Source organism: Mytilus californianus, unplaced genomic scaffold, assembly GCF_021869535.1.
Source record: "Mytilus californianus isolate M0D057914Y unplaced genomic scaffold, xbMytCali1.0.p SCAF_5, whole genome shotgun sequence".
Lineage (NCBI taxonomy): Eukaryota > Metazoa > Mollusca > Bivalvia > Mytilida > Mytilidae > Mytilus > Mytilus californianus.
The window spans coordinates 40713932-40741845 of NW_026262701.1; the positions used below are offsets into that span (position 1 = coordinate 40713932).

At 31.3% G+C, this 27914-nt stretch overlaps 1 protein-coding gene across 1 annotated transcript; it reads right to left on the minus strand.

The window, feature by feature from the left end:
* On the minus strand, positions 1-27845 carry LOC127702088 (perlucin-like protein). The gene is made up of 6 exons (XM_052206106.1): positions 27816-27845; positions 11804-12041; positions 8775-8848; positions 7921-8008; positions 4024-4245; positions 1-104 (listed from the first exon to the last, which is right to left on the minus strand). The coding sequence occupies exons 2-6, from the start codon at positions 12033-12035 to the stop codon at positions 97-99; spliced, it is 624 nt and encodes a 207-aa protein (XP_052062066.1). The 5' UTR covers positions 12036-12041; positions 27816-27845; the 3' UTR covers positions 1-96.
* Between the last annotated feature and the right edge of the window lie 69 nt (positions 27846-27914).

The window sequence follows — 27914 nt, forward strand, 5'->3', positions numbered from 1 at the left end:
TTTTATAATCAATTGCATAAGAATTTTAATACTATGACTTCCATTTGATCTATTCTATTCGTCAGGATCGGTATTGTTCCGGTATTCATATTTTCATTAGAAGCCTGAAATAAAAAAGAAACATATCTGAACAAAATAGAGAAAACATATTTAAAAATCTTTCATTTACCATTTTAAATGTTAAAATTTAGATTTCGCTATGGAAAATATTTGAAAGAATCTGGCGTTGTGTTAAAATAAAAGTTTATTTGAATATACAATTTTGATTTTTGTAGTATAATTCTGGTAAAACAATGTGGTTTTTAGACTCGTGTGTAATTTTTCATGCCCTAAAGCTGTATTTTTTTTGCTAAGAATTCATGAAATAGATGTTTACATAATTATGTAGTCAATGAAATGATCATTGCGCAAAGTCTTTTAATGTTTGTATTTTGTCAAACTTGTATGACGCAGCCATCTATAAAAAAAAATAGGAAAACCATTCTCATAGAAACTAGTATGTTATGTTATTAAAAATGTTTAGTTTGACTAAACAGTTATAAAATAGTCAAATAACATTACTGAATTATCAGTGGAGGATCCAAACAAGAGGCTCTCAAGAGGCTGAATAGCTCACCTGTAATTTTTTGCTTAAATCTTTCATCAATGATTATTTTTGATTTTCAATATATATTAATGAGTGGCTTAAAACTGCCATTTAAATGTTCTTTGTATCTGTTATATTTTCTTCAAAAGCAATAAAAAATGCATTTTACCCTTATGTTCCATTTTAGCCATAGTGGCTACATTTCTTGACATACAAGGAAATAAAATACAAAATGTATACTAGATACTCTGAAACTCATTCAGTCCAAGTTTGGCTGAAATTGATTTAGCAGTTTCAAAGGCGAAGATTTTTTAAAGTAAGAAAACTAGATGAACAAATTGTGAAAAATTGTCTTTAAAGGGCAATAACTCCTTAAGGGGTCAATTGACAATTTTTGTCATATAAATACTTATTTGTAGATCTTACTTTGCTGAACATTTTTTGCTGTTTACAGTTTATCTTTATCTATAATAATATTCAAGGTAATAACCGAAAACTGCAAAATTTCTTTAAAATCATCAATTCAGGAGCAATAACCTAAAAATCAGATACCCGATTTGGCTGAAAATTTCAGAGCAGGTAGACCTTGACCTTATAAAATTGAGAATGGAAATGGGGAAATTGTCAAAGAGACAACGACCCGACCATAGAGCAGACAACAGCCGAAGGCCACCAATGGGTCTTCAATGCAGCGAGAAACTCCCGCACCCGGAGGTGTCCTTCAGCTGGCCCCTAAACAAATATGTATACTAGTTCAGTGATAATGGACGTCATACTAAACTCCAAATTATACACAGGAAACTAAAATTAAAAATGATACAAGACTAACAATAGCCAGAGGACCTAAAAAATATTTTAACCTCTTGTCTGATTTCCTCTAAATGCTTTAGTATTTGAGATATAAGCCAAAAACTGCATTTTACCCCATGTTCTATTTTTAGGTGTAATACCACCATTGATTTTCCCCTATTAGTCTTTGTTAAATTTGCACTTTTCAAAAAATTGTGCAGAATTTATCTTTGTTTCAAATAAAGAAATACTTGGCATGAGTAAAGTTTTATCCTGTCCAGTACTATAGAAAAAATTTCACATAACATTTCATTGCATATAAGAAAATAACCATCACTGGAAGTTAACCAATCAAATTTTCCCCCTTTTTTAACCTGTGTACAAGCTTTAGTAACCATGTAACCTCAAGTTTCCAAAATATTCTATAGAAACCCCAAATAAAGAAATAATGGTGCTTTGAAATACCCAAGATATATGTTTATGACTCAGAAATGTTTTACTGCAATGAAATGTAGGATCAATTACCTACAACTGTCAAATTCAAGGGAATATTTTTTTTCGACCTATTTTCGTATGCAACCGGATGTGACGTACTATGATTTGGTGGTATTACACCTAAAGAAGACTTTTTTGTTGAATAAACTGAATGTGACTTTTTTCCTTTGTAATACTGGTTATTTCAAGCATTCCTGTCAAGTTTTGTCATAATCAGTTCAATAGTTTGAGAAAAATCTAGTATAATGTAAGACGACATCTACAGCGATTCGAGCAAAATTTCTTCGAAAAATTCAAACCAAGCCGCATCATGATAGAATATAGTGTGGACCAATAAATGATCAAAATTTATCTCATCTGCCTACAAACAGTTGAATATGATACAAAAGATGACTTTAGGATGATAAATACTACTAATGGACCTCTTATTCTTCCTTATAAAGTCTCTTTTGGTCCATTTATACCTCTCATTTCCTCAAAATTTCTACTTTTTAGGCCAATAAATAAAAATTTTGGGGTAACTTTCACTCATTTATGATAGAAATGTTATTATAAATGATTAATTGAAGTATTCAAGCTGCTTGAACTATCCGTATAAAAGTTTACTGTCTCCAAGGAGGTTTCAATAAGTCCTTGCGTAAAACTTAAATTTACGCCGCGTTCCAGAGAGGGACATAAAAAACTTCTCTTTTGGTGAATAATTTGTTGTTACTGCTTTAAAAATAATTTCATTTACTTAAAACTATATATTTATTAAAGTATTTCTTAGGAAAAATTTTCTAGTATAGCAGAATATAAGAAATAAGGAGAAAAAGCTCCCCAAGACTCTAAGTATGGCTTGTTCTGTCATCTAATATTCATGGTAAAGTCCTATTTCAAGCAAATTTTCTCATAAAATGTATTTTGGAGACTCAATCCACTCAGAATATTTCATTATTTGTAATATTTCACTTAAATAGCAAGAAATTTTAACACATGAGAGTACTCACAAGGTCAAAGGTGCATGTACAGCTTCCCATATTAGGTGTAATACCACCATTGATTTTCCCCTATTAGTCTTTGTTAAATTTGCACTTTTCAAAAAATTGTGCAGAATTTATCTTTGTTTCAAATAAAGAAATACTTGGCATGAGTAAAGTTTTATCCTGTCCAGTACTATAGAAAAAATTTCACATAACATTTCATTGCATATAAGAAAATAACCATCACTGGAAGTTAACCAATCAAATTTTCCCCCTTTTTTAACCTGTGTACAAGCTTTAGTAACCATGTAACCTCAAGTTTCCAAAATATTCTATAGAAACCCCAAATAAAGAAATAATGGTGCTTTGAAATACCCAAGATATATGTTTATGACTCAGAAATGTTTTACTGCAATGAAATGTAGGATCAATTACCTACAACTGTCAAATTCAAGGGAATATTTTTTTTCGACCTATTTTCGTATGCAACCGGATGTGACGTACTATGATTTGGTGGTATTACACCTAAAGCCATGGCGGCCATGTTTTTTGACGAAACAAAAAATAAAATACAAACTTTATTCTGAATACCCTAAGGATCATTCAGCTTAAGTTTGGTTGGAATTGGTTTAGTAGTTTCAGAGGAGAAGACGAACGACGACGGACGCCAAGTGATGGCAAAAGCTCACAATTCCTTCGGAAAGGTGAGCTAATAATGGGGGTTATAGGGCGTACGCCCCCTTTGATTGGAATATATATATATTTTTAGCTTAAAATCGTCCAAAAAAAATTACCATTTTACGCAACTACGCCCCCCCCCCTTTTCCCCTTTCAAAAATTGTGGAACCGTCCCTGATTAAATTTTGAAAAGAAAACAATTTGCTGTAAAAAAAAAATGTTTGTAGACAAAGCATCTGGGCCTGTTCAAGTCTAATACCTTGGTCTGTTTTATTTTTGTTCATATTACTTGCCTTGCACTGTATTTGTTGACATCAAACTAATTTGAATAGTGATAATCCTGAGCAAAACAAAATGTAAATGTTTGGTATATTTTAAAATACGTATTTTGTTCAGTCTTCTACATCGTTTGCCATAGCTTGCTATCTTAATAGATTGATGTATTGATTTTCCCTGTACCCGATTTTATAAAGACCTCTTATACATTTTGAATGAATCAAAAACGCTACTTACAAAAGTTACTTTCACAAATGTAGGGCGCTCTAGTACTGCAAAGCATATCCTCCCACCAACCAGTTGAAGGATGGAAAAAAACACAGTTACGCTTATATCCATCTGAAGAGGCAGGTTTTGGATGGCCACTTTTAAAGTTTTTGTACGATAGTGCTGATTGATCGTATGTCCATCTGAAATCTCCTTCATAAACATCTGTTAAACCAATCCAATGATAATAACCTAAAAATGCATATCACAAGAAGATAATTAAACAGTGTGCTATACTCGTGTCATCTTTGAATTCAACAATCTTGTAAAAACCATGCCTGATTTTCTTGATTAATTGATCATGAGTAGTAGAAACGGCAATAAATCCTGGAATAAAATGTGCATTCTTTCACTTTGCTCTCGTATTGAAAGATGAATTAAAGCGAATCAGAATGAAAACAGAGAGAACTTTAAGAACTTTTGCTTATAGTATACAAAAGGTCTCCATGCATACAATCGGTATTAAAGGGATTTCAGATTAACAGGTCGGGTACTCTGAGCTTGTTCTAAATAACTGCAAGCATTTATTGATACAGTCTTATTTCATAGGTATAAATGTCTTTAATATTTACATTTTGTTACTCCACTGATTGAGATTAAAAGGGAAAAGCTTGGGATTTTATATAATTAGATTTACATCGCCACACATTCCTTTGTCTGTCTCAAGTCTGGAACATCGGCATTTGTCGTCGTATGTAAAATCTTGATGTATTTTGTTATTTTAGGAAGTTATTGTTGAAGGAAGATCTTTAATAGTTTCTGTTTACTTTATAAATAACTGTTTTAAAATGGTGACTACTTAGTATCTAAAGCTTATCGTATTGTATTGACACTTGTCCATTGTTGAATACTATAGCTTTCCCTTTAACTGTCTTTTCCTGATTTGTGTCGTTGGGTTGCTGTCTTACTCTCGTTTAAACCTTATCTCGTGTTATAACTATTCAATTTGCCGTTTTGTGTGTAAGAGGGCAGCAGTGGTACGACTGTGGGAGATAAAGCATGTGTGTAAAAACTGTATTATCGTAGCTAAAAATTATGAAAATATCGCTTTAGTCAAGCGTCACAATACCCAATCCTATGTTTGTAATTGTCCAACCGATCAAATTTCCCCGTTTGTAAAAAATTAATACGGTTGAAATTCCACTGTACTTGGTGGTTACCATTACGATTATTCTTAATTTACATTTAGTACCTAATGTGTACAATGTATATATAATAGGAAGATGTGGTATGATTGCCATTGAAACCGCTATCCATCAGAGCCCAAATGATGTTGAATTAAGCTATAGGTCAACGTACAGTCTTCAACAATGAGCCAATTATACCATATAGTCAGCTTTTGAAGGCACCAACATGACAAAATATTAAACAATTTAAAATAAAGACAATAATAGCCTGATCTATTAAAAAATACAATAAGCGAAAAACAAATATGACAGACAGTAACCAACGACAGCCACTGAATTACAGGTTCGTGACTTTGAACAAGCATATCGAATCTTGCTGGGTTAAACATGTCTGTCACAATGTGAGTACTCAATCCCCATCCCCTAACCTGAGACAGTGTCTTGCAATCTTATTAGTATTGCAGATTCACTTTAATCATAGTATGGCTTACTTCGAAACATATGACAAAATTATAAATGCCAGAAGTTATCTCAAAACTGCAGTTTTGATAGATTTGACAAGCTTTTAATATGATTCTAAAAGTGTATATAAGAAAGGACATTCTTAACCGAAACCAAAATTTATTTTTAATAAAGATCCCCGTATGTGACCTTCGGAATTAGACTTATTACCCGGTTTGTACTAACATGAGCAACACGACAGGTGCCACATGTGGAGCAGGATCTGCTTACCCTTCCGGAGCACCTAAGATCACTTCCAGTTTTTGGTGGGGTTCAAGTTGCCCAGTCTTTAGTTTTCTGTGTTGTGTTTTGTGTACTATTGTTTGTCTATTGGTCTTTTTCTTTTTTAGCCATGGTATTGTCAGTTTATTTTCGACTTATGAGTTTGAATGTCCCTTTGGTATCTTTCGCCTCTCTTTTTTTTATATTGTCTTCAGTTCAAGTTAATTCAGTTTGGTTAAATATGTCCTTCGATGTAACGTTTAACAAAGCATGTAATGTTTGCAACATTTAAAAAAAATATATCCTCAAATGCAATATGTAGCGTGTAATAACTTTCTGACTTTATTAAACTATGTAAAATTCTTGAAAAAAATGCTTTCAGATTTTGACCCAGTTAGTGAAACAGAAACGAGTAAAATTAGCCGTACCTCTTTACGTCGCTTGTTCACAAAAGTGCTTATGTTTGAGCGTTCCTGATAAAGGTAAATCTAGGAATTAGCATTTCGGACCCACCAAATTTATGAAGTGTTATTTTCTTTTTCTGGCACTGGAATAATATATCGCTAGTGGTTGACTGCTTCTCTCCTAATGTAATGAATTTAAATATTATTATGGACCTAATTTCCAACCTTTAACTTTTCTTTTTGTGTCCTATGCAGAAAAGAGCTTCGGGCTGTATAAAGTTCTAATTACACTTTTAAGCTTACCTGGCCCGAAGGGCCAAGTGAGCTTTTCTCATCACTAAGCATCCGTCGTCCGTCGTCGTTAACTTTTACAAAAATCTTCTCCTCTGAAACTACTGGGCCAAATTTAACCGAACTTAGCCACAATTATCATTGGGATATCTAGTTTAAAAAATGTGTCCGATGACCCCCGCCTGCCAACAAAAATGGCCAACATGGCTAAAAATAGAGCATAGGGGTAAAATGCAAAATTTGTCTATTATTTTGAAAACCGTTATAAATAGAGAAAATCTGACAGGAGCAAAATTGCTCACAATGTTGAGCTCTTCCAATTGTTCATATACATCAAAACTGTCAGACGACTTCTGATAGGAGTTATAATTGCCCTTGAATGACAAATTTTACCTTTTTTTTCATTTTTGTATATTATCTTGAAAATTATAACAGATAGAGAGAAACTTTAAATTGCAAAAGTTATCAGCAAGACAAGTTCTACAAATAAGTCTCACTGTCGATATCGCCAGTCGACTCCTTATTAGAGTTATTGCCCTTTGGTGAAGATTTTTACCAATTGTTTGCGTGTTTGCCTTATATCTTAAAAATTGTGATGGAAAACTTAAATAAGCAAAAATGATCAGCAAGACAAGATCTACTAACAAGTCAAATTTTGCCGATATAGTTAGTAGACTGTCACTCTTTACAGGAGTGATTGCCCTTAAATAAGGATTATTTGTACCCTCTTTTGTGTTTTGAACAAAAATTAAAGAAGATAGAAACTAAACAGAATAAATGATCAGCATTACAAGATCAACAAAACAGAGATTTTGCATGAGTTCTATTCTCGTCTTCAATGTTGGAGAATGACCTTTGTTGAATATGCACATAGACCAAAGTGAGAGACACAGGCTCTTTAGAGCCTCTAGTTTTCAATTATTAAAATATATTTGTGATTCCCTAGCCATCTGCATAAAGTTCAATTTTTCGATATCGCAATGAACAAAATTCGATTTATTTATCTAATTTTCAAAGAGCCAAATCCAATTTTCTCCCGATATTAATCTTTTTTTCTTTTTCAAAATCTTTAATTGTGATTGTTTTTTATATGTCGAATATAGTCTAATAAAACAATCTTATAACGTTGCTTAATCTGCAGGTTTTTTTGCAGTGTTTTATGGATTGAAACCGTTGTTTGTTCGTATTTTTTCTTTTAGTCAGGGTGTTCTCTGTTTTTTTCTTCACTTTCACAAATCTGAAAAGTGTCATATCTTGTGTATCGTTGCTTTTTAAACGATTATGTTTGATCAGGACACACGTTAAAGTATAATTGAACTTACCTTTTCTTACAATATTATTCACAAGCCATTTGGTTTCTGATGCGTCGTCAATTTTCACTAGGATACCTCCAATTTCACTGCAACGTCTCTGCAAAAAAGATATCATTTAAAGTATTTGAATATGTATATGTAAAAGCTAGTTTAAAGGTTTTGCAGTGAGTTTTCCAAATTAGTGACACCCGACCATTTATATTGTTTATGCTTTTGAAGATTATACAAGGTTACTTTTCATACATTCACGTTTAAAGAGAACATGGAAATTAGTATGAGGATATTACACAAATATAAACATATTTTATATTATATCGAAATATTTTAATTAAACAAAAAAAATTATACTAAAGTTTCGTAATACCGTATGAGCCCTGCTGGAGTCATACAAACAAAGAGTCATGATTTTTAAAGTCCAGTACCGCTGAAGATTAAAAGTAAAGCACTTGAGATATAAACTACTGCAATGTGTACTGCGTTTTGGGAAATTAGGGTTCATTGGGAATCTAAACAGGAAACGTTTTTTTCAAATAACCAGGTTCCTCTCTTCAATCCTCAATCGAAATTTTTTTTGAAGTTAAACTAATACAATATAATGGATAATATATTGTTTTTTTTTGGACATTTATTTGTGTTTGACTATTTAGGAATAATGTATTAGACAAAAATGTCTTAACGCAATAGTTGGTACTGCAAGGAATTTTTTTTTAAACTATTGGTGCATTAAAGTTTTCCAATATCATAAAAAGAAAGAAAAAAAGACCATTAAAATTTCAGCTAAAACAAAACGAGCTGTAGAAAAGCTTCAAAGCATTCATGTTAAACTAAAGAACGCGTTTGAGTTATTGATATCGTTTCAGTACCTCAGCTGTAACCCAGTTTACAAAATCTGTTCCAAAGAAATAACAATGACCGTTGTACTTTCTCCATTGTCTTTCTGGAATATGAAACAAATGACTTAAAAGTTCCTACCAAGAGTACCTATTATGATACATATTTCATTAATTTATATAATTCGTGAGCATTTGCCCTTTAATTTTGACAATTGCCTGACCTGCTAAATACCATTATGTTTCTTACAATAAGTTTATGTGAAACTGACAACATAAAAATGATGCTTGACATGTTTCATTGATGGGGTTTTCTATTAGACAGTGTGCATTCTAATTGGAATCAATTATCTTCCTCTGCTCTATGACCTGTTCCTTCATTCGTATTAGTAACTTTATTAGATTTGTGTCTTAATAGAAGCTACCACTTTCATTCAATATCACTTTCCTCTTTAAAGATGATGTTTCCTTACTCAAGAACTCTGCGCTTGGTGATTATGTTGAAGACATCTATCCTAATGAACATGAAATAATGGTTACTACAGACACATATTGAGGTCTGCTTCCCTAGAAATTGATAGTGCATGATTATAAATTTACGACAAAAAAGATTACCTCAATTTTCCCATTGTAAACTTTTGATTTTCATAAAACAACATTCGAAAACATATGACTCTGTACCGGATTTTACTTGTCATGAGCAACATGACGAGCAGCACTAGTGGCACACCTAAGTTCCTTCTTCCCCTGTTTGCCCCGTTTTCTTTAAAGTGTCCATATTGTTCATGAATGTTTATTTTTCTGTGTAGTGTTTTATGGGCCGTCATTTATACTTTTGGCCATCTAGTTTTTTGTCTTTTCAGTTTTTGGTGTATTTTTACCTTTTTTTTTTTTAGAAAAACCTTACTTTAGAATTTGAAAACAAATATATACATAAACTGAATAAAATAATGCCTGTTAGAAAAATCGGATGACAGCACATCGACAACACAATTATAGCAGACTTTGATACCAATAAATACAGTAAAGTAGAAACATACGAAATGATATAAACTCTAAAATTCCCGTTTTTTGTCTTTCATTATTAATTCTAAGCTGAATTTAAAAACATGCAAATGGTTAATATAGTGGACAAACCGATGACGCGAGAACAATATAAAAGTAACTCTTTTTATGAAAAGTCAATAAAATCAATAGTTAAACAATGTCGGTGACCTCATTATTTTCCACATAAAAGTCAAAATTTATAAACTATTGCTATAATTGTAATATCATATGGAAATTTATAAGAACAAGAACACATAAAATAAGCGAAAGAATCTAAACTATCACAATCACAAATATCAGAATATTCACAACAACAAATAATATTTAGTAAAGGGGGGTCCATTTCTCAAGCGACTGTGACATGTATACAAAAATATTGAATGTTGGAGAAACATGCACACATCAAATAATGTCTGTGATCTTGGTCTCGTCGATACAGAACACGAAGTGTTTGAAATTGCAATACCAGTGGTCGTATTTCTATAATAATTGTTACTAATATACTACAAAATGTATACTAAAATTGATCACTCAATGTGGTCCTGCAGCTCAATAGATTCTTTTATATATCGGTATAGGGTTAAGATGATTTTTCACGAGTGATATTTTTTTTATATTTTTTAAATGTCAATACAGCGCAAAGAAATTCATAAATGGGATTGATATTAAATGAGAAGATGTGGTATGATTGCCAATGAGACAACTCTTCACCAGAGAGCAAAATAACATAGAAGTCTGCAACTATAGGTCAGAAGATTATTTACTGTTTTGCGCAGCGTGGCCTATATATATATACAATAATACAAAAATATTTGAAAATGTATTTGAAGTACAATTTTTTTTAAATTGTGACTAAAACTATGTACATAGGCTAATAATAAATTAAATGAATTTGTGGAGAACAGCTGGTGTGAGCTGTTCTCTGAAAGTGTCGACTGTAGTGATAGCGACCGTATGGATTGGCAATAAGTTCCACTGAGTTATGGTATATGGAAAAAAATTATATTTATATGTATCATTTTTGGTTGAAATGTGTCTGAAAGTGAAATTATGATTTTTGCGGGTTCTACTGTCTGATGGTATGAGAATAGCAGATGGGATTGCTACGATTTGATGGACTATTTTGTAGAACATTACCAATCTTGTGCGTAGTCTTCTTTCTTGTAGTGTTGGCCAGTTTATTGAGTTTATCATGTCTGTAGGAATACTGATGTTATGGTACCTGTTACAGACATATCAGGCAGCTCGTCTTTGGACCATCTCGATTTTAGAAGTTTGTTCAATTGTGTGAGGGTCCTATACTGAACTTGGATATTCCAGTTTTGGTCGAACCAGCGCCAGATATGCCTGAGTTTTGATGTTCTGACATGGTGTTTTTAAGTTTCTTTTTAGGAAGCCTAAAGATTTGTTGCCATTAGCTATGATGTGGTCTGTATGTTTTGACCATTTTAAGTTTGCTTGTAGTGTAATACCCAGATATTGACTGAAGAAACCAGTTTTATTTTTACTGTGTTCTACACACGCGTCAATACACGTTTTATTTTTCTATATCTCAATGTATGTAATGCACAGGAACGGAATGAACAAATAATAATAATCTATCCAGTGAATGATCAATTTATCTATCTGTCTACATGTATTACTATGCAAAATTGAGCTACCAACATTACCTTCTAAGGTAATAAAAAATACAAATTAAAAATCTTGATTCATATATCTTAATTAATGCAAATAAATTTTACAACTTTGAAATTATCTGTTTTCCTTATACATATTGCACATCATGGCCAGTAAACAGAATTTGAACGTAAAAATTGTCAACAGTTGTGTTAACGAAAATTACACCACGGTCCACCATTTTGATTTGTAATATCTTTCCTCTATAATTTGTACATTTTGTGAATATTTATACAATAAGTCTTTGTAATTCAATTGTCATGCAGTTTCCTTTTTAAATGGATAAAAATAGTTTTCAGTACGGTTCTGATATCTTGACTATTTAACGAAAAACTCACTTTTAAAATCATCTTCCATCGTAATCAGATCTTTATCAAGTTGTTTAACTTTGCTGTTTATTGTGTTGACTTGTCCCTGGAGTGTACTAACTGTGTTGGACAAATAACTTTCTAGATTCTTTAATGCACTCCTTGTTTTATCAAAATCTTTCTTAGAATCGTTGGTAAGACAAGGTAAACCAAGCACAACATCAAACAGACCGAGCAGAGAGATCAGCAATATTGTACTCATTGTTTCCTGGAGTATTATAATTCGTTCAGTTTATAAAAGCGTATAGAAGGAGAAAAGGCACATGGAGCATTTATAAAGACACTATAAAACAAATACAGTAATTCATTGACAAGCATTCTTAGTTTTTTGCATCAGCAATCTCTAAAACTCATATTTAAGTCGGATCTTAAATGTCTACGTGTCTTAAATTAAGATTTTTACATTAGACTCCAAACGGTCGACTTGGAGATTTAATACCGCATCAAATATTTGTTCTGTTAATAATACTTTGCGTCAACTTATTTTGCCATGTTGAATTTGTATTTAAAATTTTTCACATAACAAATTAATCTCATTCAAATATCGTCTATTTGTCGAAAGTTATTTACATGCCAATTGATTAAGTTTAGAGTATTTATCACTTTTTATTGCAGTTTTGGTCCATCGCAGTCTGTTGATCATTAACTTTACGAAAATGTTCTCCTTTGAAATTGCAGCGCCATTTTGGAACAAAAACTGTCAATGTCCCTAGCCGATGCACATATTTTATCGGTCCAAGGTCGACAACTCCAATTAAAACAATGCATTATTAGGACCAGACCCTGTTGTGTACTAGAACGACACACTGAGCCATATTGTTCTGAATCCGGGCCGAACATCTTACTCATATGTGACCAGCCATGACATTTCTAGGCTTATGGAGGTAGATTTAAAACTATTTTAACGTTACGTTACATTATGTATGGAGACATACAAGTTTATTCCTATAATGTATTTAGAGTCTGGGTACTTTTAAAAATCAAATATAAAATATCATTTTAAGTTTTTCGTTAAAATATGAGAATTAATCGTATTATTCGGCAACATATATGCAACGTTGTTGGCATAGAATCAACAAATACCATTTTAAAATCCTATGGTTTGACCAAGGCGGGGATCGAACCCATTACCTTTCGCACCCGAGGCGTGCAAGCGTAAAAAATGCAGGCTTGAGATCGTTTACAATGTTGTTTTCCCCATATAATTTTTATTTCCAAGGGGTCGAACTCCTGTAAAAATAGTTGATAGGCGCTGATTTTACACATTTTATAAAAATCCGACAAGACATGTAAGTGTCAGAGTGCTTACCATGCAATTTTTGATATATGTTATATTTCAAAGGGACATTATTCCTGTATAATTAGTTGATCAAAAGTAAGTTTTAAACTCATCATGAGAAAATCTGACTGGGACAAACATGTTCAGAATGTCAAGATCTACCTACTGAACCAAATTGTCAGACGAATCCATGTAGGCGTAATTGCATTTGAATGATTATTAACCATTTTTAGTAATTTGGTTAAAAAAAATCTTGAAAAGTATAATAGATAGATAGAAACGATAAGTAGCACAAATAGATCAAAGTCTCAAATGGCCCGATTACGCAGATTGTTTCTTAAACAGAAGAAAATGGTTTATGCTGAACATTAAAATATAAAATAAGAAAATGGGAAAATCTTTAAACTGCTCCTAATGGAAGGTGCACAACCACAACATATTTTTAGCTCGTAGTGGAGTTCCAGCGATCTTGGATAAAAACGAAAAATTTTACCACCCATTAAAAATGTTTGCTGAAAAAGTACCCAAGTAGGCAAAAAAAATGCACTCAATAATTATGTTAATAAAAGATAAATACCAAAAAATCCACTTTCAAATAAATAATAATTTAATTGTACATGATATTTCTATATAAATACATGCATGTGCTAGAGAGCTACTTGGTATTCATTTGACCATTTTATCAACTGCCTATATTAACATAGCATATACAATTTATTGAAATGTATTTTTCCTCAAATTGGACTTATTAATGTGAATACAATCATGGAAATTTTTAACAATCCCACAAATTTATTATGAAAATATATCCCTATGCAAACATTTTTTTTTTAATTCCAAATTGATAACGCCTAGTATAAAAAAATACTATTATGTCTTTTAAACCTTGAAATTATCCACTGAAATACAATTCAAACTGGCATTTTAACTGAGTTTAATGTGAAATCACAAAACAAACAAAAATCTTAGATATTGAAAATGTAGTATCTTTTTTAAGTACAATCACAATCATAGACCACAACGAGGGTTGGTCAATGGCCGAAAGACTTGCTCGGGAAAGGTTTTGGATAAGAAAGCTAAGGACAATTTCCCCAGAGGGCATAAATGAAAAAACATAGAATGAGTCACTCATTTTCCCTACCATCACTCATTTTCCTGACATCATTTGTTTCCAGTTACTCCGGCTTCCTTACTTGACTCTTACAGTTTTAAGGATTCTTTTGGAATTTTTTGAATTTTACTAGTTTAAATACCAGGGTTCTTTTCATTTGGTAGGGATGTACAAGTACGCATCCACGTCCAATTATTTAACCTTAGCCCAAATTTACTATTATATTTTCTTTTCATTATAAAACTGCTATTTATTTGAGATGATAAATACGCAGCCTCTGTTTGACATATTTTACCAGCTTATATCGATCAGTGCTGTTTTTTTTTTGTGGGAATGTATTTACACGCAGTTGTTGTAACATCTTAACTGACGTCATTTTGGAATTCTAGAGTTGTGCCAGTTCATATCTCTAATTACTATTTTCATTTTAGGCATGTCTTTGAGTCGTTTTTTTGGAATTTTTAAAAAGTTATTAGCGTCTCTACATATGATGTTCGGGTGAAACTGTTTCACTTTTTTTATTGTATAGAATTCAAGATTGCTATAGTTAAATAATCAGAACAGATTGATCTGATTCATTTTACATCAAGCTCATACTGATGAAGGATATCTGTTATTCGAAATATTTATAGTTACATTTGTTCGTTTATTGTCATTTTTTGGTGATGTTGTACCCTTTTAGACTGGTTATATATTATATTTTGTAGTGTACTGTATCATATTTATATGATCCATCGCCCCGTAAGATTTATCGTTGACTATTATTCAGTCATTTTATATATATATAGTCAAATGCGTTTTGTTAAAATATACTTTTTCATTTTTTGGTTTTTTGGAAAATGTTGTTTGTGCTGTATTTAGACCCCTCTACCAAGAAATTTGTTTTACATGCACACGTATAAAAATTGCGGTTTTTATCCAACGTAATATCATAGGTTTGAACGTTGTTTTCAATTTAGACTTGTATATATTTTTTCGTTTGGGCTTGTATTATACATGTATTTGCCTTCGGGTTTATATGATTCGTTCATCCTATTTCGACTCTTCAAAATTCAAGAGTCTATCCAAAAATGAGGTAAACTATATGGCCTTCCAAATACGGTTTCTATTCCTAACATCACTGAAGAGACATTAATTGTCGAAATCCGGATATGGTGTACTAATGTTTGTACCTTTTGTTTGCGGTATACCATCTTTTCCGCAAGTTTATTGTTTTCTGTTTGGTATTAAATTAATAATTAGATCCATTTTCTTACATCTGGTGATCCGTTTTTTTGGCAATAGCCAATGGCAGTCAGCAGGGTTTAAGAACATCCGTTGTTCGACCTGCTAGTCAAATGCGTTTTGTTAAAATATACTTTTCCGCTTTTTTGGTCTTTTGGAAAATGTTGTTTGTGCTGTATTTAGACCCCTCTTCCAAGAAATTTGTTTTGCATGCACACGTATAAAGATTGCAGTTTTTATCCAACGCAATCATAGGTTTGGACGTTGTTTTCAATTTAGACTTGTTTATATATATATGTTTGTGCTGTATTTAGACCCCTCTACCAAGAAATTTGTTTTGCATGCACACGTATAAAAATTGCGGTTTTTATCCAACGCAATCATAGGATAGAATGTTGCTTTCAATTTAGACTTGTTTATATATATATATATATATATATATATATATATATATATATATATATATATATATAGGTTATATATATATATAAACAAGTCTAAATTGAAAACAACGTTCAAACCTATGATTGCGTTGGATAAAAACCGCAATTTTTATACGTGTGCATGCAAAACAAATTTCTTGTTAGAGGGGTCTAAATACAAAACAAACAACATTTTCCAAAAGACCAAAAAAGTGGAAAAGTATATTTTAACAAAACGCATTTGACTAACAGGTCGAACAACAAATGTTCTTAAACCCTGCTGACAGCCATTGGCGATTGCCAAATAAACGGATCACCGATAAAATAAATGGATCTTAATTATAAATTTAATACTAAACAGAAAACAATAAACTTGCGGAAAAGATGGTATACCGCAAACAAAAGGTGCAAAGTTTTTTGTACACCATATCCGGATTTCGACAATTAATGTCTCTTCAGTGATGTTAGGAATCGAAACGGTATTTGGAAAGCCATACAATTTACTTCAATTTAGAATAGACTCTTGAATTTTGAAAGAGTCAAAATAGGATGAACGGATCATATAAACCCGAAGGCAAATATAATACAAGCCCAAACGAAAAAAATATAAACAAGTCTAAATTGAAAACAACGTTCAAACCTATGATTGCGTTGGATAGAAACCGCAATTTTTATATGTGTGCATGCAAAACAAATTTCTTGTTAGAGGGGTCTAAATACAAAACAAACAACATTTTCCAAAAGACCAAAAAAGTGAAAAAGTATATTTTAACAAAACGCATTTGACTAACAGGTCGAACAACAAATGTTCTTAAACCCTGCTGACTGCCATTGGCGATTGCCAAATAACGGATCACCGATAAAATCAATGGATCTTAATTATAAATTTAATACTAAACAGAAAACAATAAACTTTCGGAAAAGATGGTATACCGCAAACAAAAGGTGCAAAGGTTTTTGTACACCATATCCGGATTTCGACAATTAATGTCTCTTCAGTGATGTTAGGAATCGAAACGGTATTTGGAAAGCCATACAATTTACCTCAATTTAGGATAGACTCTTGAATTTTGAAAGAGTCAAAATAGGATGAACGGATCATATAAACCCGAAGGCAAATATAATACAAGCCCAAACGAAAAAATATAAACAAGTCTAAATTGAAAACAACGTTCAAACCTATGATTGCGTTGGATAAAAACCGCAATTTTTATACGTGTGCATGCAAAACAAATTTCTTGTAAGAGGGGTCTAAATACAGCACAAACAACATTTTCCAAAAGACCAAAAAAGTGAAAAAGTATATTTTAACAAAACGCATTTGACTAACAGGTCGAACAACAAATGTTCTTAAACCCTACTGACTGCCATTGGCGATTGCCAAATAAACGGATCACCGATAAAATAAATGGATCTTAGTTATATATATGATCCGTTCATCATATTTTGACTCCTCAAAGTTCAAGAGTCTATCCTTAATTGAGGTAAATTATGTGGCCTTCCAATAACCGTTTCGATTCCTAAGATCACTGAAAAGACATTAATTGTCGAAATCCGGATATGGTGTACAAAAAATCTTTGCACCTTTGTTTGCGGTATACCATCTTTGCCGCAAGTTTATTGTTTTCTGTTTGGTATTAAATTTATAGTTAGGATCCATTTATTACACCTTGTGATCCGTTTATTTGGCAATCGCAAATGGCAGTCTGCAGGATTTAAGAACATTTGTTGTTCGACCTGTTAGTCAAATGCGTTTTGTTAAAATATACTTTTTCACTTTTTTGGTCTTTTGGAAAATGTTGTTTGTGCTGTATTTGGACCCCTCTAACAAGAAATTTATTTTGCATGCACACGTATAAAAATTGCGGTTTTTATCCAACGCAATCATAGATTTGAACGTTGTTTTCAATTTAGACTTGTATATATATATACATATTCTGATAAATCTCTATGGGGACAAACTATCTATATGTTTCAAATTTATTATAGCTTTAGTTTTACTGTGAAATTGAAAAATGTTTTCAAAACATGTAAAGTTTCTACTGCAATTTAATTATTGCCTGCTTTTGGTCAATTTAGTTTGTCATCTTACCATGTAAAGAAGTACATGTATAGTAAAACACCGCTTTATATCAATATACATACTTATACCATCAGCTACATCTTTTCATACTGGAGTCAAGGTCCTTTTGAAATAACATATTTTACAATGATACTTATCTAGTGAGTAGATTTACAAAATATAAAACTTCGTTAATGAGCTCCGTTTTACAAACACCTGTATTACAAGTAGTCAGCCAAAATAAACTATCAATAGACAAATTAAAAGATTACTGGAGTTGTAAATATGTGCTAAATTGGATAGTCTATGAAAAGGTATATACTATGAAATTAAGTGCTCGGGGCAAGCCCCTCGCTCTAAATTTCATAGTATATACCTTTTCATAGACTAACCTAGACATCTTAAAGGAATGTAGTACAAATATGAAGCATTTGTATATCTTTATTCTTATAAACCAAAATCCATGGTACATGTGATGGTGTATTAGAAGTCATGCTCACCTGGGTGACAATTGTTAATTATCCCAGCAGGTAACATTTATTACATGTAATTCACTCAGCCATATAATGGTTATGACCGTCCGACAATAAACATTGCTTGCAATTTTGTATGTATCGGTTAGTCTATGAAAAGGTATGTACTATAAAATTTAGAGCGAGGGACTTGCCCCGAGCACTTAATTTCATAGTATATTATATTTTATACCTTTTCATAGACCATCCAATTTAGCACATATTTACAACTAAAGTACATGTAATCTTTTAATTGGTCTATTGCTAGTTTATTTTGGCTGACTACTTGCATCAAAGGTGTTTGTAAAACAGAGATCATTAACTAAGTTTCAAGTTTTGTAAATTTACTCAGCGACAGTGATTTATGAGATTATGAGTTTATAAATGCATCAAACATGAATTGGGAAAATAGCGGGTTATATTTCAATCTCACATAAAAATGTGTGATTTTAAAAGGCCCATGTCTCCAGAATGAAAAGATGGTAGCTGCTGGTGGAAGTATGTATATTGATAGAAAGCAGTGTCTAATACTACGTGTACTTTTTTTCGTGGTAAGATGACAAAATAAATTTACCAAAATCTGGCATATATAATTAAATTGCAGCTGGAGTTTTACAAGTTTTGAAAACATTTTTCAATTTCACAGTAAAACTAAAGCTATAATAAATTTAAAAAATACAGATATATGTGCCAATAAATAGTCTAGCGAATAGGCATTAAAAAGCAACTACCCATAGATCAATTATTATATTTTTTTTTTTTATTTCAAAATAAAAACTAAAAGCTTTATCAGAATAAAGATATAGGTGGCACATTTCCTTCAGACATTATAACGGTTTTGCTTTTCATGATGATATGGATCAAGTTCCTTAAGAAAGTTAAAAAAAAATCATCATCAAGTTGCCTCAATTTTCCTTCAAAAGGTTTCATAGTACATACTTTTTTACTTTTTTTGTATACACCGTAATTGCATGGATGATAAATTACCACAATTATAGAACTGGACACTTTGTCTGAATGGATCAAAGTTATTCGATCATGCATTCAGAAGCGCATTCAAAAACTACGATGCAATATGAGCACAAGAGTTACTAACCCTTTCAAAAATCCGGATGTTGTGGATGCTTTATCCTCTTTGCATGACAAATATGTCGTTGTTCCAGCAGATAAAGGCTTCAATAACATTGTCTTCATATGTAAAAACCATTATTTGCAATGTCTCGCAACAGAGCTTGGAATAAATAGAACTACTGGTAACCCAACATATTCTTTAACATCATTTACCAAGGACGAAATTTTACAAAATCACAAATCTGTCCTTCTTTCTTTTGGTATCAACATCAAAGAAAACGAAGAAAATTTACCATCATTATACTGGATACCAAAACTACACAAAAATCCATATAAAGAACGATACATAGCTGGGTCCTCAAAATGTTCGACTAAACATCTTTCTAAAGTACTGACTACTATTCTTTCCACAGTTAAAGATGGGCTTCAAAAATATTGTGATGAGATATATTCTACCAGTGGTGTTAACCAGATGTGGATTCTCAAAAATTCGAAAGATCTACTGCTTAATCTTCGATCACAATCTTTGCAATTTTGCAGCAACATAAAGACTTTTGATTTTTCTACGCTTTACACTACTATTCCCCATGCTCAGTTGAAAGATCGACCTTACCATCTCATAAAACAGAACTTTTTCTATAAAAATGGGAATCGTAGATACAAATTTCTTGTCTTGGGTTACAATAATTCATATTTTGTGAAAAACCACACTGAATCTACCAGAAAATATACTGAAGATGATATTATCAAAATGCTGGACTTTTTGATAGACAATATATTTGTTGAGTTTAGAGGTTTTATATTTCAACAGACAGTCGGTATTCCAATGGGAACTAATTGTGCACCCCTACTGGCCGATTTGTATTTGTACTCGTATGAAGCAGAATTCATTCAGAACCTTCTAAAAGACAAAAAGAAAAAGCACCTTGCGAAATTCTTTAATCTTACTTTCCGATATATTGATGATGTTCTATCATTGAATAACCCATATTTCAGCCAATACTTACATCTCATATATCCCAGTGAACTTGAAATTAAGGATACTAGTGATACTAGAAGGACTGCTTCATACCTTGATCTTTTCCTCAATATTGACACAGATGGACGACTTCACACGAAAATCTATGATAAACGGGACGATTTCAACTTCCCAATTATCAATTTCCCATTTCTCGGCAGTAACATACCCTCTGCCCCTTCGTATGGTGTTTACATATCTCAATTGATACGTTATTCTCGTGCTTGTTCACACTATACGGACTTCATATACAGGAGTGTGCTCTTTACGCAGAAACTGCTCCAACAAAGTTATGAGGAGGACAGATTAAAAATGACACTCCGTAAATTTTACGGACACCATCACGAATTGGTTGATCCATACGATGTGTCTTTGTCCAAACTAACTAAGGACACTTTTACCACGTGTTAGATTGTGGTTTGTCATTACGTTGTCTGATTTTTAATTACTGAACGTGACTTATTCCCGATTGTAACTGTTTTGCTGAGTGTGAAACCGCATTGCTATAAGACGTGTCACGGTACTTTTCTATCCCAAATTCATGTATTTTATTTTGATGTTATATTTGTTATTCTCGTCGGATTTTGTCAAATGTCTTAACGTCTTTTCTGTTATATATATTCGTGTGTTATGGTAAAGATAATCATTCACTCCCTTCATTTATTAGATTTTAGTTTGGTTCAACGAAATTTATACGATATATTTGGTTTACAGTTTGATTCAGAAGAAACACCGAAATAGCTAGATAATACAATTAATTATCTAATTACTACCACAGTTTGATATTAATAGTATTGTAATTTTCATTATTATTAATAAATGTAATGTCAGTATTAGTATTGCAAATCTAATCTTGAATCAATCCTAATTCTATCTTAGTTTTGGGAAATATTTTTACAAATTGAAATGTAACGTCACTTTGTGTGTTATTTTAGAATTTCAAATGTGACGTCACATTGGCTAACTCGGCTGTGTATTTTTATGTGTTGGATTAAATTGTTTTATGTAATGTATCCGTTTTTATCCTGTAGTTAGTCCCCACTTCGGTTTTATCATGTATATATATAATAAAATTTACTGTTTGCAAAAGTATAAATTATTCTAAATAATAAGGATGTTCTTGTCCCAGGCAGAAAACCCTGGTCGTGTTAGGCGCAACTTTTTGGAAGTTTTGGCCCTCGGTGCTCTTCAGCTTTGTACTTGTTTTGGCTTTCAAACTTTTTTCATCTGAGCGTCACTGGTTAGTCTTGTGTGGACGAGACGCACGTCTGGCGTATTAAATTTTAAACCTAGTACCTTTTGTTAGCTATTATTCGTGTGTTTCTTTGTCCTATATTTTCTCCCATTCATTTGCATTGTAGTCATGTCATGTAATGTTGTCATTTTAATGTTATATTTAACATTGCCATAAAAGCGGAAGGTTTGGCATGCCACAAAACCAGGTTCAACCCACCATTTTTTTCTTAAAATGTCCTGTACCAAGTCAGGAAAATGGCCATTGTTACATTATAGTTCGTTTCTGTGTGTGTTACATTTTAATGTTGTGTTTTGTTGTGTCGTTGTTCTCCTCTTATATTTGATGCGTTTCCCTCAGTTTTAGTTTGTAACCCGGATTTGTTTTTTATATCTATCGATTTATGAGTTTCGAACAGCGGTATACTACTGTTGCCTTTATATAAGACGGCGTTGTACTCTAATCAAGGTATTAAGGACCATTTAATAAAAACATCTATGGGATACTGGGCTAGTTCTTCTCTAGCAGCTATATCAACAGCTTGTTTACTAAGCCATAGTATACATTTGCAAAATTTTAAATGTATCTTCTCCACTTGGCTACTATCAATCATAGCTAAAAGATCAAATTTACTCATGTCTTTATTTTGTGCACGTCTATCAGCTCTTATTATTTTCTCATAAAAATCCATATACCAAGTTTCGGAATTATACATGAGAATGGGTTTAACTTAAGGGATTCGAACAATTTTCTGTATAGTTTTATAGACACATTTTCTAATGGAGAAAGATATTTAAAAAAGGAAAAATAAATTTAGTACCTTTCTTAGCCAATTCAATGTGTGATGAAGTTAATTTCCCAGACGCTTCAATTAAATTTCCAAGATTTTTATATTTTAAAAACCTTTTCTAGTTTGTCACCATTCAGGTAAATCATATTTATTACATAAAATATTCTTCTGTTGAAAGACCATTATTTTAGTTGTTTGTGTATTTATTGTGAGCTGCCTGTAGAGTCATGTAGACCTTCAGGAGTTTCAGATAATAACAGAATGTCATCTGCAAACATAAGGCAGTTCATTGACATTTTTTGCAGAGTCACTCCAGGTTTATAGTTTTCATCAAATATTTCTGATAGATCATTTATATATAAATTAAATAAGTTTGGACTCATATTATCCCCTTGTTTCCACTCCTCTATCAATAGAGACATATTCAGATATATTCTCCTTTAATTTCACTGAAGCCTTAGTATTCGTATACATATTTTTTATCAGATTATAAAATGTCCTAACAATGTTCTCAATTTTTGTTAGTTGATACAAAAGACCTAACCTCCACACTGAATCAAATGCCTTTTTTAGGTCTACAAAACATCCATGAATCTTTTTGTTTTAAAAGTTTATATATTTATTGAACAGAGTCTTTACTATAAACACACCATCTGAAGTCCTACTGTTCTTCTTAAATCCTAGTTGATGGTGGCATATATCATTTTCAAATAAAGTAAGTAACCTACAATTTATAACGATATTAAATAATGTGCTCAGACAGCTCATCAGAGAAATTCCTCTGTAGTTTGAAGGATTTAAATATAGGAACTATAAATGATTTATTCCAATTTTCAGGATATAGAGAGGTAGATAATATAAGGTTAAAATATTTAGTTAAAACATTACAGAACTACTATGTTTTACAATATCAGATCATATCATAACAAATTTTATCTGGTCCACAACTTTTCCCACTTTTTAATCTTTTAATTTGTGTTTTTATTTCAGATATAGTTATTGGTTTATCACTGTCTTTTGAAGTAGTTCTTCAAAAATACTGTTCTCAAAATTTTTATCAATCTATTCAGGTCTACCCTGAGTTTTAAAGTGATTTGCAAATTGACTTAAATCAATCATATTCTCATCATTCTTGTCCTTATTTTTTTTTTTATTGTTCTTAATATCCAAAATTCTTTGCTTTCGTTTGGTGACATGTTGTCTAGTTTATTCAAAACATTCAGTTTAAATTCTCTTTTTTTATGTTTAGAAGCTTTTTTAAAATGTTTTGAATAAAAGAAGTATTTCAGTCTTATATATTGGTCAAAGGGAGATAACTTTAATCTTTTACCATTTTAATTAACAGTACTTTATGCAAAACAATTTGAGTCTGTCCAGTTAGATATTCTTTTTCCTTTCTTTTTAAAATATTTTTTCTCATACTTTTATGTGATGAATTTATATAAATGTCTGAACTAAAGTCTGTAGCTCTGTTCAGTCCCTCCTGTGTATTTTCAAAATGTGTTTGTTGAGAATTGTTTAATTCTTCATCTATATATTTTTCTCTCATCTCATTCTCAAGCAAGAGTTTTGAAGTCTTTGTCCATTTCAATTCAAAATCTATTTTTTTATTTTTATTATTTACATTTGTTTTTTTTCCATCACATTCTAAATGGGTAACAATTTGATTATGATCTGAGAAGTATGAAGGAGTTTTAACTAGAAAATAATTCACTCAGGAGAGTAGACTCTCACTAGTTATTGCATAATCAACTATACTACACCCTTTCATGTTAAAAATGTCATATTTCCTAACAAATCTCTAATTAGAATGCGGAGTTCAGGGCAGAACACAGAGGTCTAGTAACGAAAGCCCTCCATTGTGGGTTTATGATTTAATCTTGTCAATGACTTTTTCTAGACAGTTGAAAATCTGATTTAAAGTTATCTGGTAAAATATGAGTCATATTTATGTTGTTTTCATCATATGCTACAAAACCAAAATAATTAGATACTCTTGAGTTAAAATCACCCATTGACAAAAACTTTCCTTTACTAGAAAGAAAACTTATTTCTGATTCCAATCCTTCATATTCATTGTTTTAATAAGGGGAATTTTTTGGTGGAATATATATGCCACATATATACAAATCTTCTTAAAGTCCAAAAATTGACTGATTTAGTTTCATCCACAATCTATTCTGAAATTGTGCTACATTTTTTTAGATAAGTTAAATTTCTTTTCAAATGTTTTCTTATAGTAAACAATAATCCCCCCACTATTTCTCTTTGCTTTATTAGCTTTTATTAGTTTTTGTTACAATAAAAACTATATTCAGGTATTTGGATATCAGGTTTCTTCCCTTTCCAAGTTTCTATCAATATATTAAGGTCATGGTTTATCAATTCCAAGAAATCAGGGCCTCTGTGTTTCTATCCCAATCCATGAACATTCCAGCTAGATATAGAAACAGAATCTATAGATGAAAATTTTAAATAAAACATGTTAATTATGCAAGAAATCTCCCCATTCAAGCATATAAATTCATATGCAACTATATTTGAACATATTTATCTTTTTCTAAGATGTTTATGACAAAAAAAATATCTTGTTTGACATATATACCCACATTTAGATCAAGTTCACATTTTGAAGTTATACACAGTCCCATACACACTAACATACCTAAATACAATTATGCCATATACACACAAATTCAGAGACCTGGTACAAATCTATGCATTAATATATCTATATATATATGTTGAAAATAAATTTCATGTAGATCAAATCTCAAATAATTAACAAATATTAAGCTAAAGAAATTATCATATTCCAAAATATGATAATAGAGCTTAATTATTATCATTTTTTTTTATCTCTATTTTTGAAACATACATTATTCTCTTAATTTCAAATAAACTTGTAAGTTAATATTGGTTTTGATTTATGACTCAAGACAATAAAATAAGTGCCAATACACAAGAAATTATCCTATACCTACAAGATAATTTATTTCACATGTTCTTTCTTGTATTTTTATATTAAAATTATATAAACAGTCAATGTTGAATTGTGACAATATTAAAAAGTAAAAAATCTTATAATATCCACATTCTTATGGATAGTAAGGTATTATATTTTTCTGGTATATTTTCTAGATTTCCAAAATCAAAGTTAAGGATAATGAGTTTAAATTTCAACAATTTTTATGCAACTTTAACAGGTAGTAATATCTAACTCTTTAGTACAATTCTTTCAAAAGAGATGTTAAAACCCATTTAAGCTTTTTTTCAGCATTTTTATGATGGATGGATTCATGCATTTTACTTTTGTCCTTGTACCATGATCATAATCAAAATATTGATAGCAGAATGTATAAAAATCAATGTGAAAACTAACTACAAACAGTTTTTTTAATTTGGGACACAGCATTTTATTCCAAAATAGCCCGTGGCAATTTTTGTTTTTAAAATTTTGATTACAGTACAATGAAATCTTACCCTTGTTGTCATTCATGCTTAGTTACTTAGTACACGGAAAAAGTATGTACTATGAAACTTCGAAGGCAAATTCAAGCAATTTGATTGGACAAGAAGTTGTAAGTATGTGCTAAATATGTATAGATACTGGGTATACAATTTAATTTGGTATATGTAATACTATGTATATACAAATATTTGAAATAAAAAATAAAAAATTTAAGCTTCTTTTGAATAACTGAAATGAGAAATAAATAGGGTATTGCATTAAATACATTTTGCTTTGGTGGTTTGACATCTAAAGTTTTAAAGATGACAAAAAGAATAATGTTCAACATAACCAAAGACATTATGCATAACGTAGACATTTAATTGACTAAAATTTATAAGCGAAATTATTTAATCAAAACCATTTCTATCAAAAATTGCATTATGCATAATATAAATCAGTTTCCTGATAAAAATTGCAGGTTGTTAATGTAAACGGCAATTAACTTAGAAAAAAATATCATCCCACATATATTTATAAACGAGTATGTCAAAACCCCTACACCTCGCTGAATATCACCGCATCGGTGGTCTCAAGGTAGCGTGCTCGCATCGATTGCGAGGTTCGAAGGTTGGAGAGAAGGACTGTTACCTTGTAAACTATCACGTTAAAATCCAACTCAATGTGTCGGTATAGTACAAAGCAGGGTTCATATGCACATGACATTAACATGTTCTCATCCTGAATATGCATTTAATTTGCCACTGGACTTTTAGCAGCCATCCATCGATCCAGAATGTCAGATTTTGTGAAGACACAATACATGTCTTATTTTAGGAATTTTTTTATTAACATAAAACCGTCAAGAACAACAAATCATTTTATTTCCCTCTTAATCGGGGTTTGTCCCCTTAATCACTATGATTAAATCTTTTACAGAATTAACCTATTTAATACATTTTTTTTAAATTCACATGAAATGAGTTTCTTGTAATTATATAGGGAAATTAATGAACCAATGCATGCATGCATATATACTAAACTAAGTCCTATATGCACTTATATTTCTAAAATAGTTTTAAGTTTAGAGTTTGAGTCAAGCTGGTTAAAATTAGGATAATGGGTTTTAATTGCATTTATAAGGGGATTTCTAATATTACTGCTGATTTGGCAATGAAGGAAAAAGTGTTCCTCGTCATCTAAAATTTTACAAACTTTACACACTCTATGTTCTCTTTGAAATTTCTTATATCGACCTATTTCAATTTCCAAGTTATGGTCTCTTATACGGAATTTTGTTATACTGTGTATTGCTATTGCAGACGGACAATTCATCATTCTTGATATTTAGTCAGTCCTTTACATTTAACTTGATTTTCATACAATCAGCAATTTACACTTGAAGAAAGTCTTTTTTTAATTTGAATTCTTTCCCAAAATGTTTCAGGAAAATACCAGAGACAAATCAAATACATGTGTTTTAAACGACTCAAGCCTAGCATTGTTTGCTTTGATACCAGCTTGTGCACGCTGTATTAAATTTATTTTAAAGTGAATAAATTTCTATTGTCTATTATCTAAAATGTTTCTGAATGGAACGCCCAATAACGTGGACTTAATGTGAAAATAAAATGTTTTACATTTTTAATTCCGGAAGAACGAAAATAAATCGGAGGTTAAGTGGCCATCAGAAAAAAATCCCAAACATTAACAATATTTCAACTGTAATGTACGCTGTTGTAATTAGAGTGAAAAGTATATAATTGATTTTATCCCGGCTGAATGGTAAATAAACATGAAGAACTTACCAATGTTTTCGATTCTTCGTTTAAAAACGCTATGTGTAAAGACAAAGAGCATACTATCATAATTCTGAGCAATTAAAATGAAACTCGATAACACAAAAT

Bases quoted from the DNA above. Each gene is read 5' to 3' on its own strand.
- LOC127702088 (XM_052206106.1), bottom strand. From the start codon at position 12,035: ATGAGTACAATATTGCTGATCTCTCTGCTCGGTCTGTTTGATGTTGTG. The intron at 8,849-11,803 runs GTGAGTTTTTCG...TTCATATTCCAG, and splicing joins GATGGAAGATGATTTTAAAA to AAAGACAATGGAGAAAGTAC. The intron at 4,246-7,920 runs GTAAGTTCAATT...ATGCATTTTTAG, and splicing joins GAATAATATTGTAAGAAAAG to GTTATTATCATTGGATTGGT.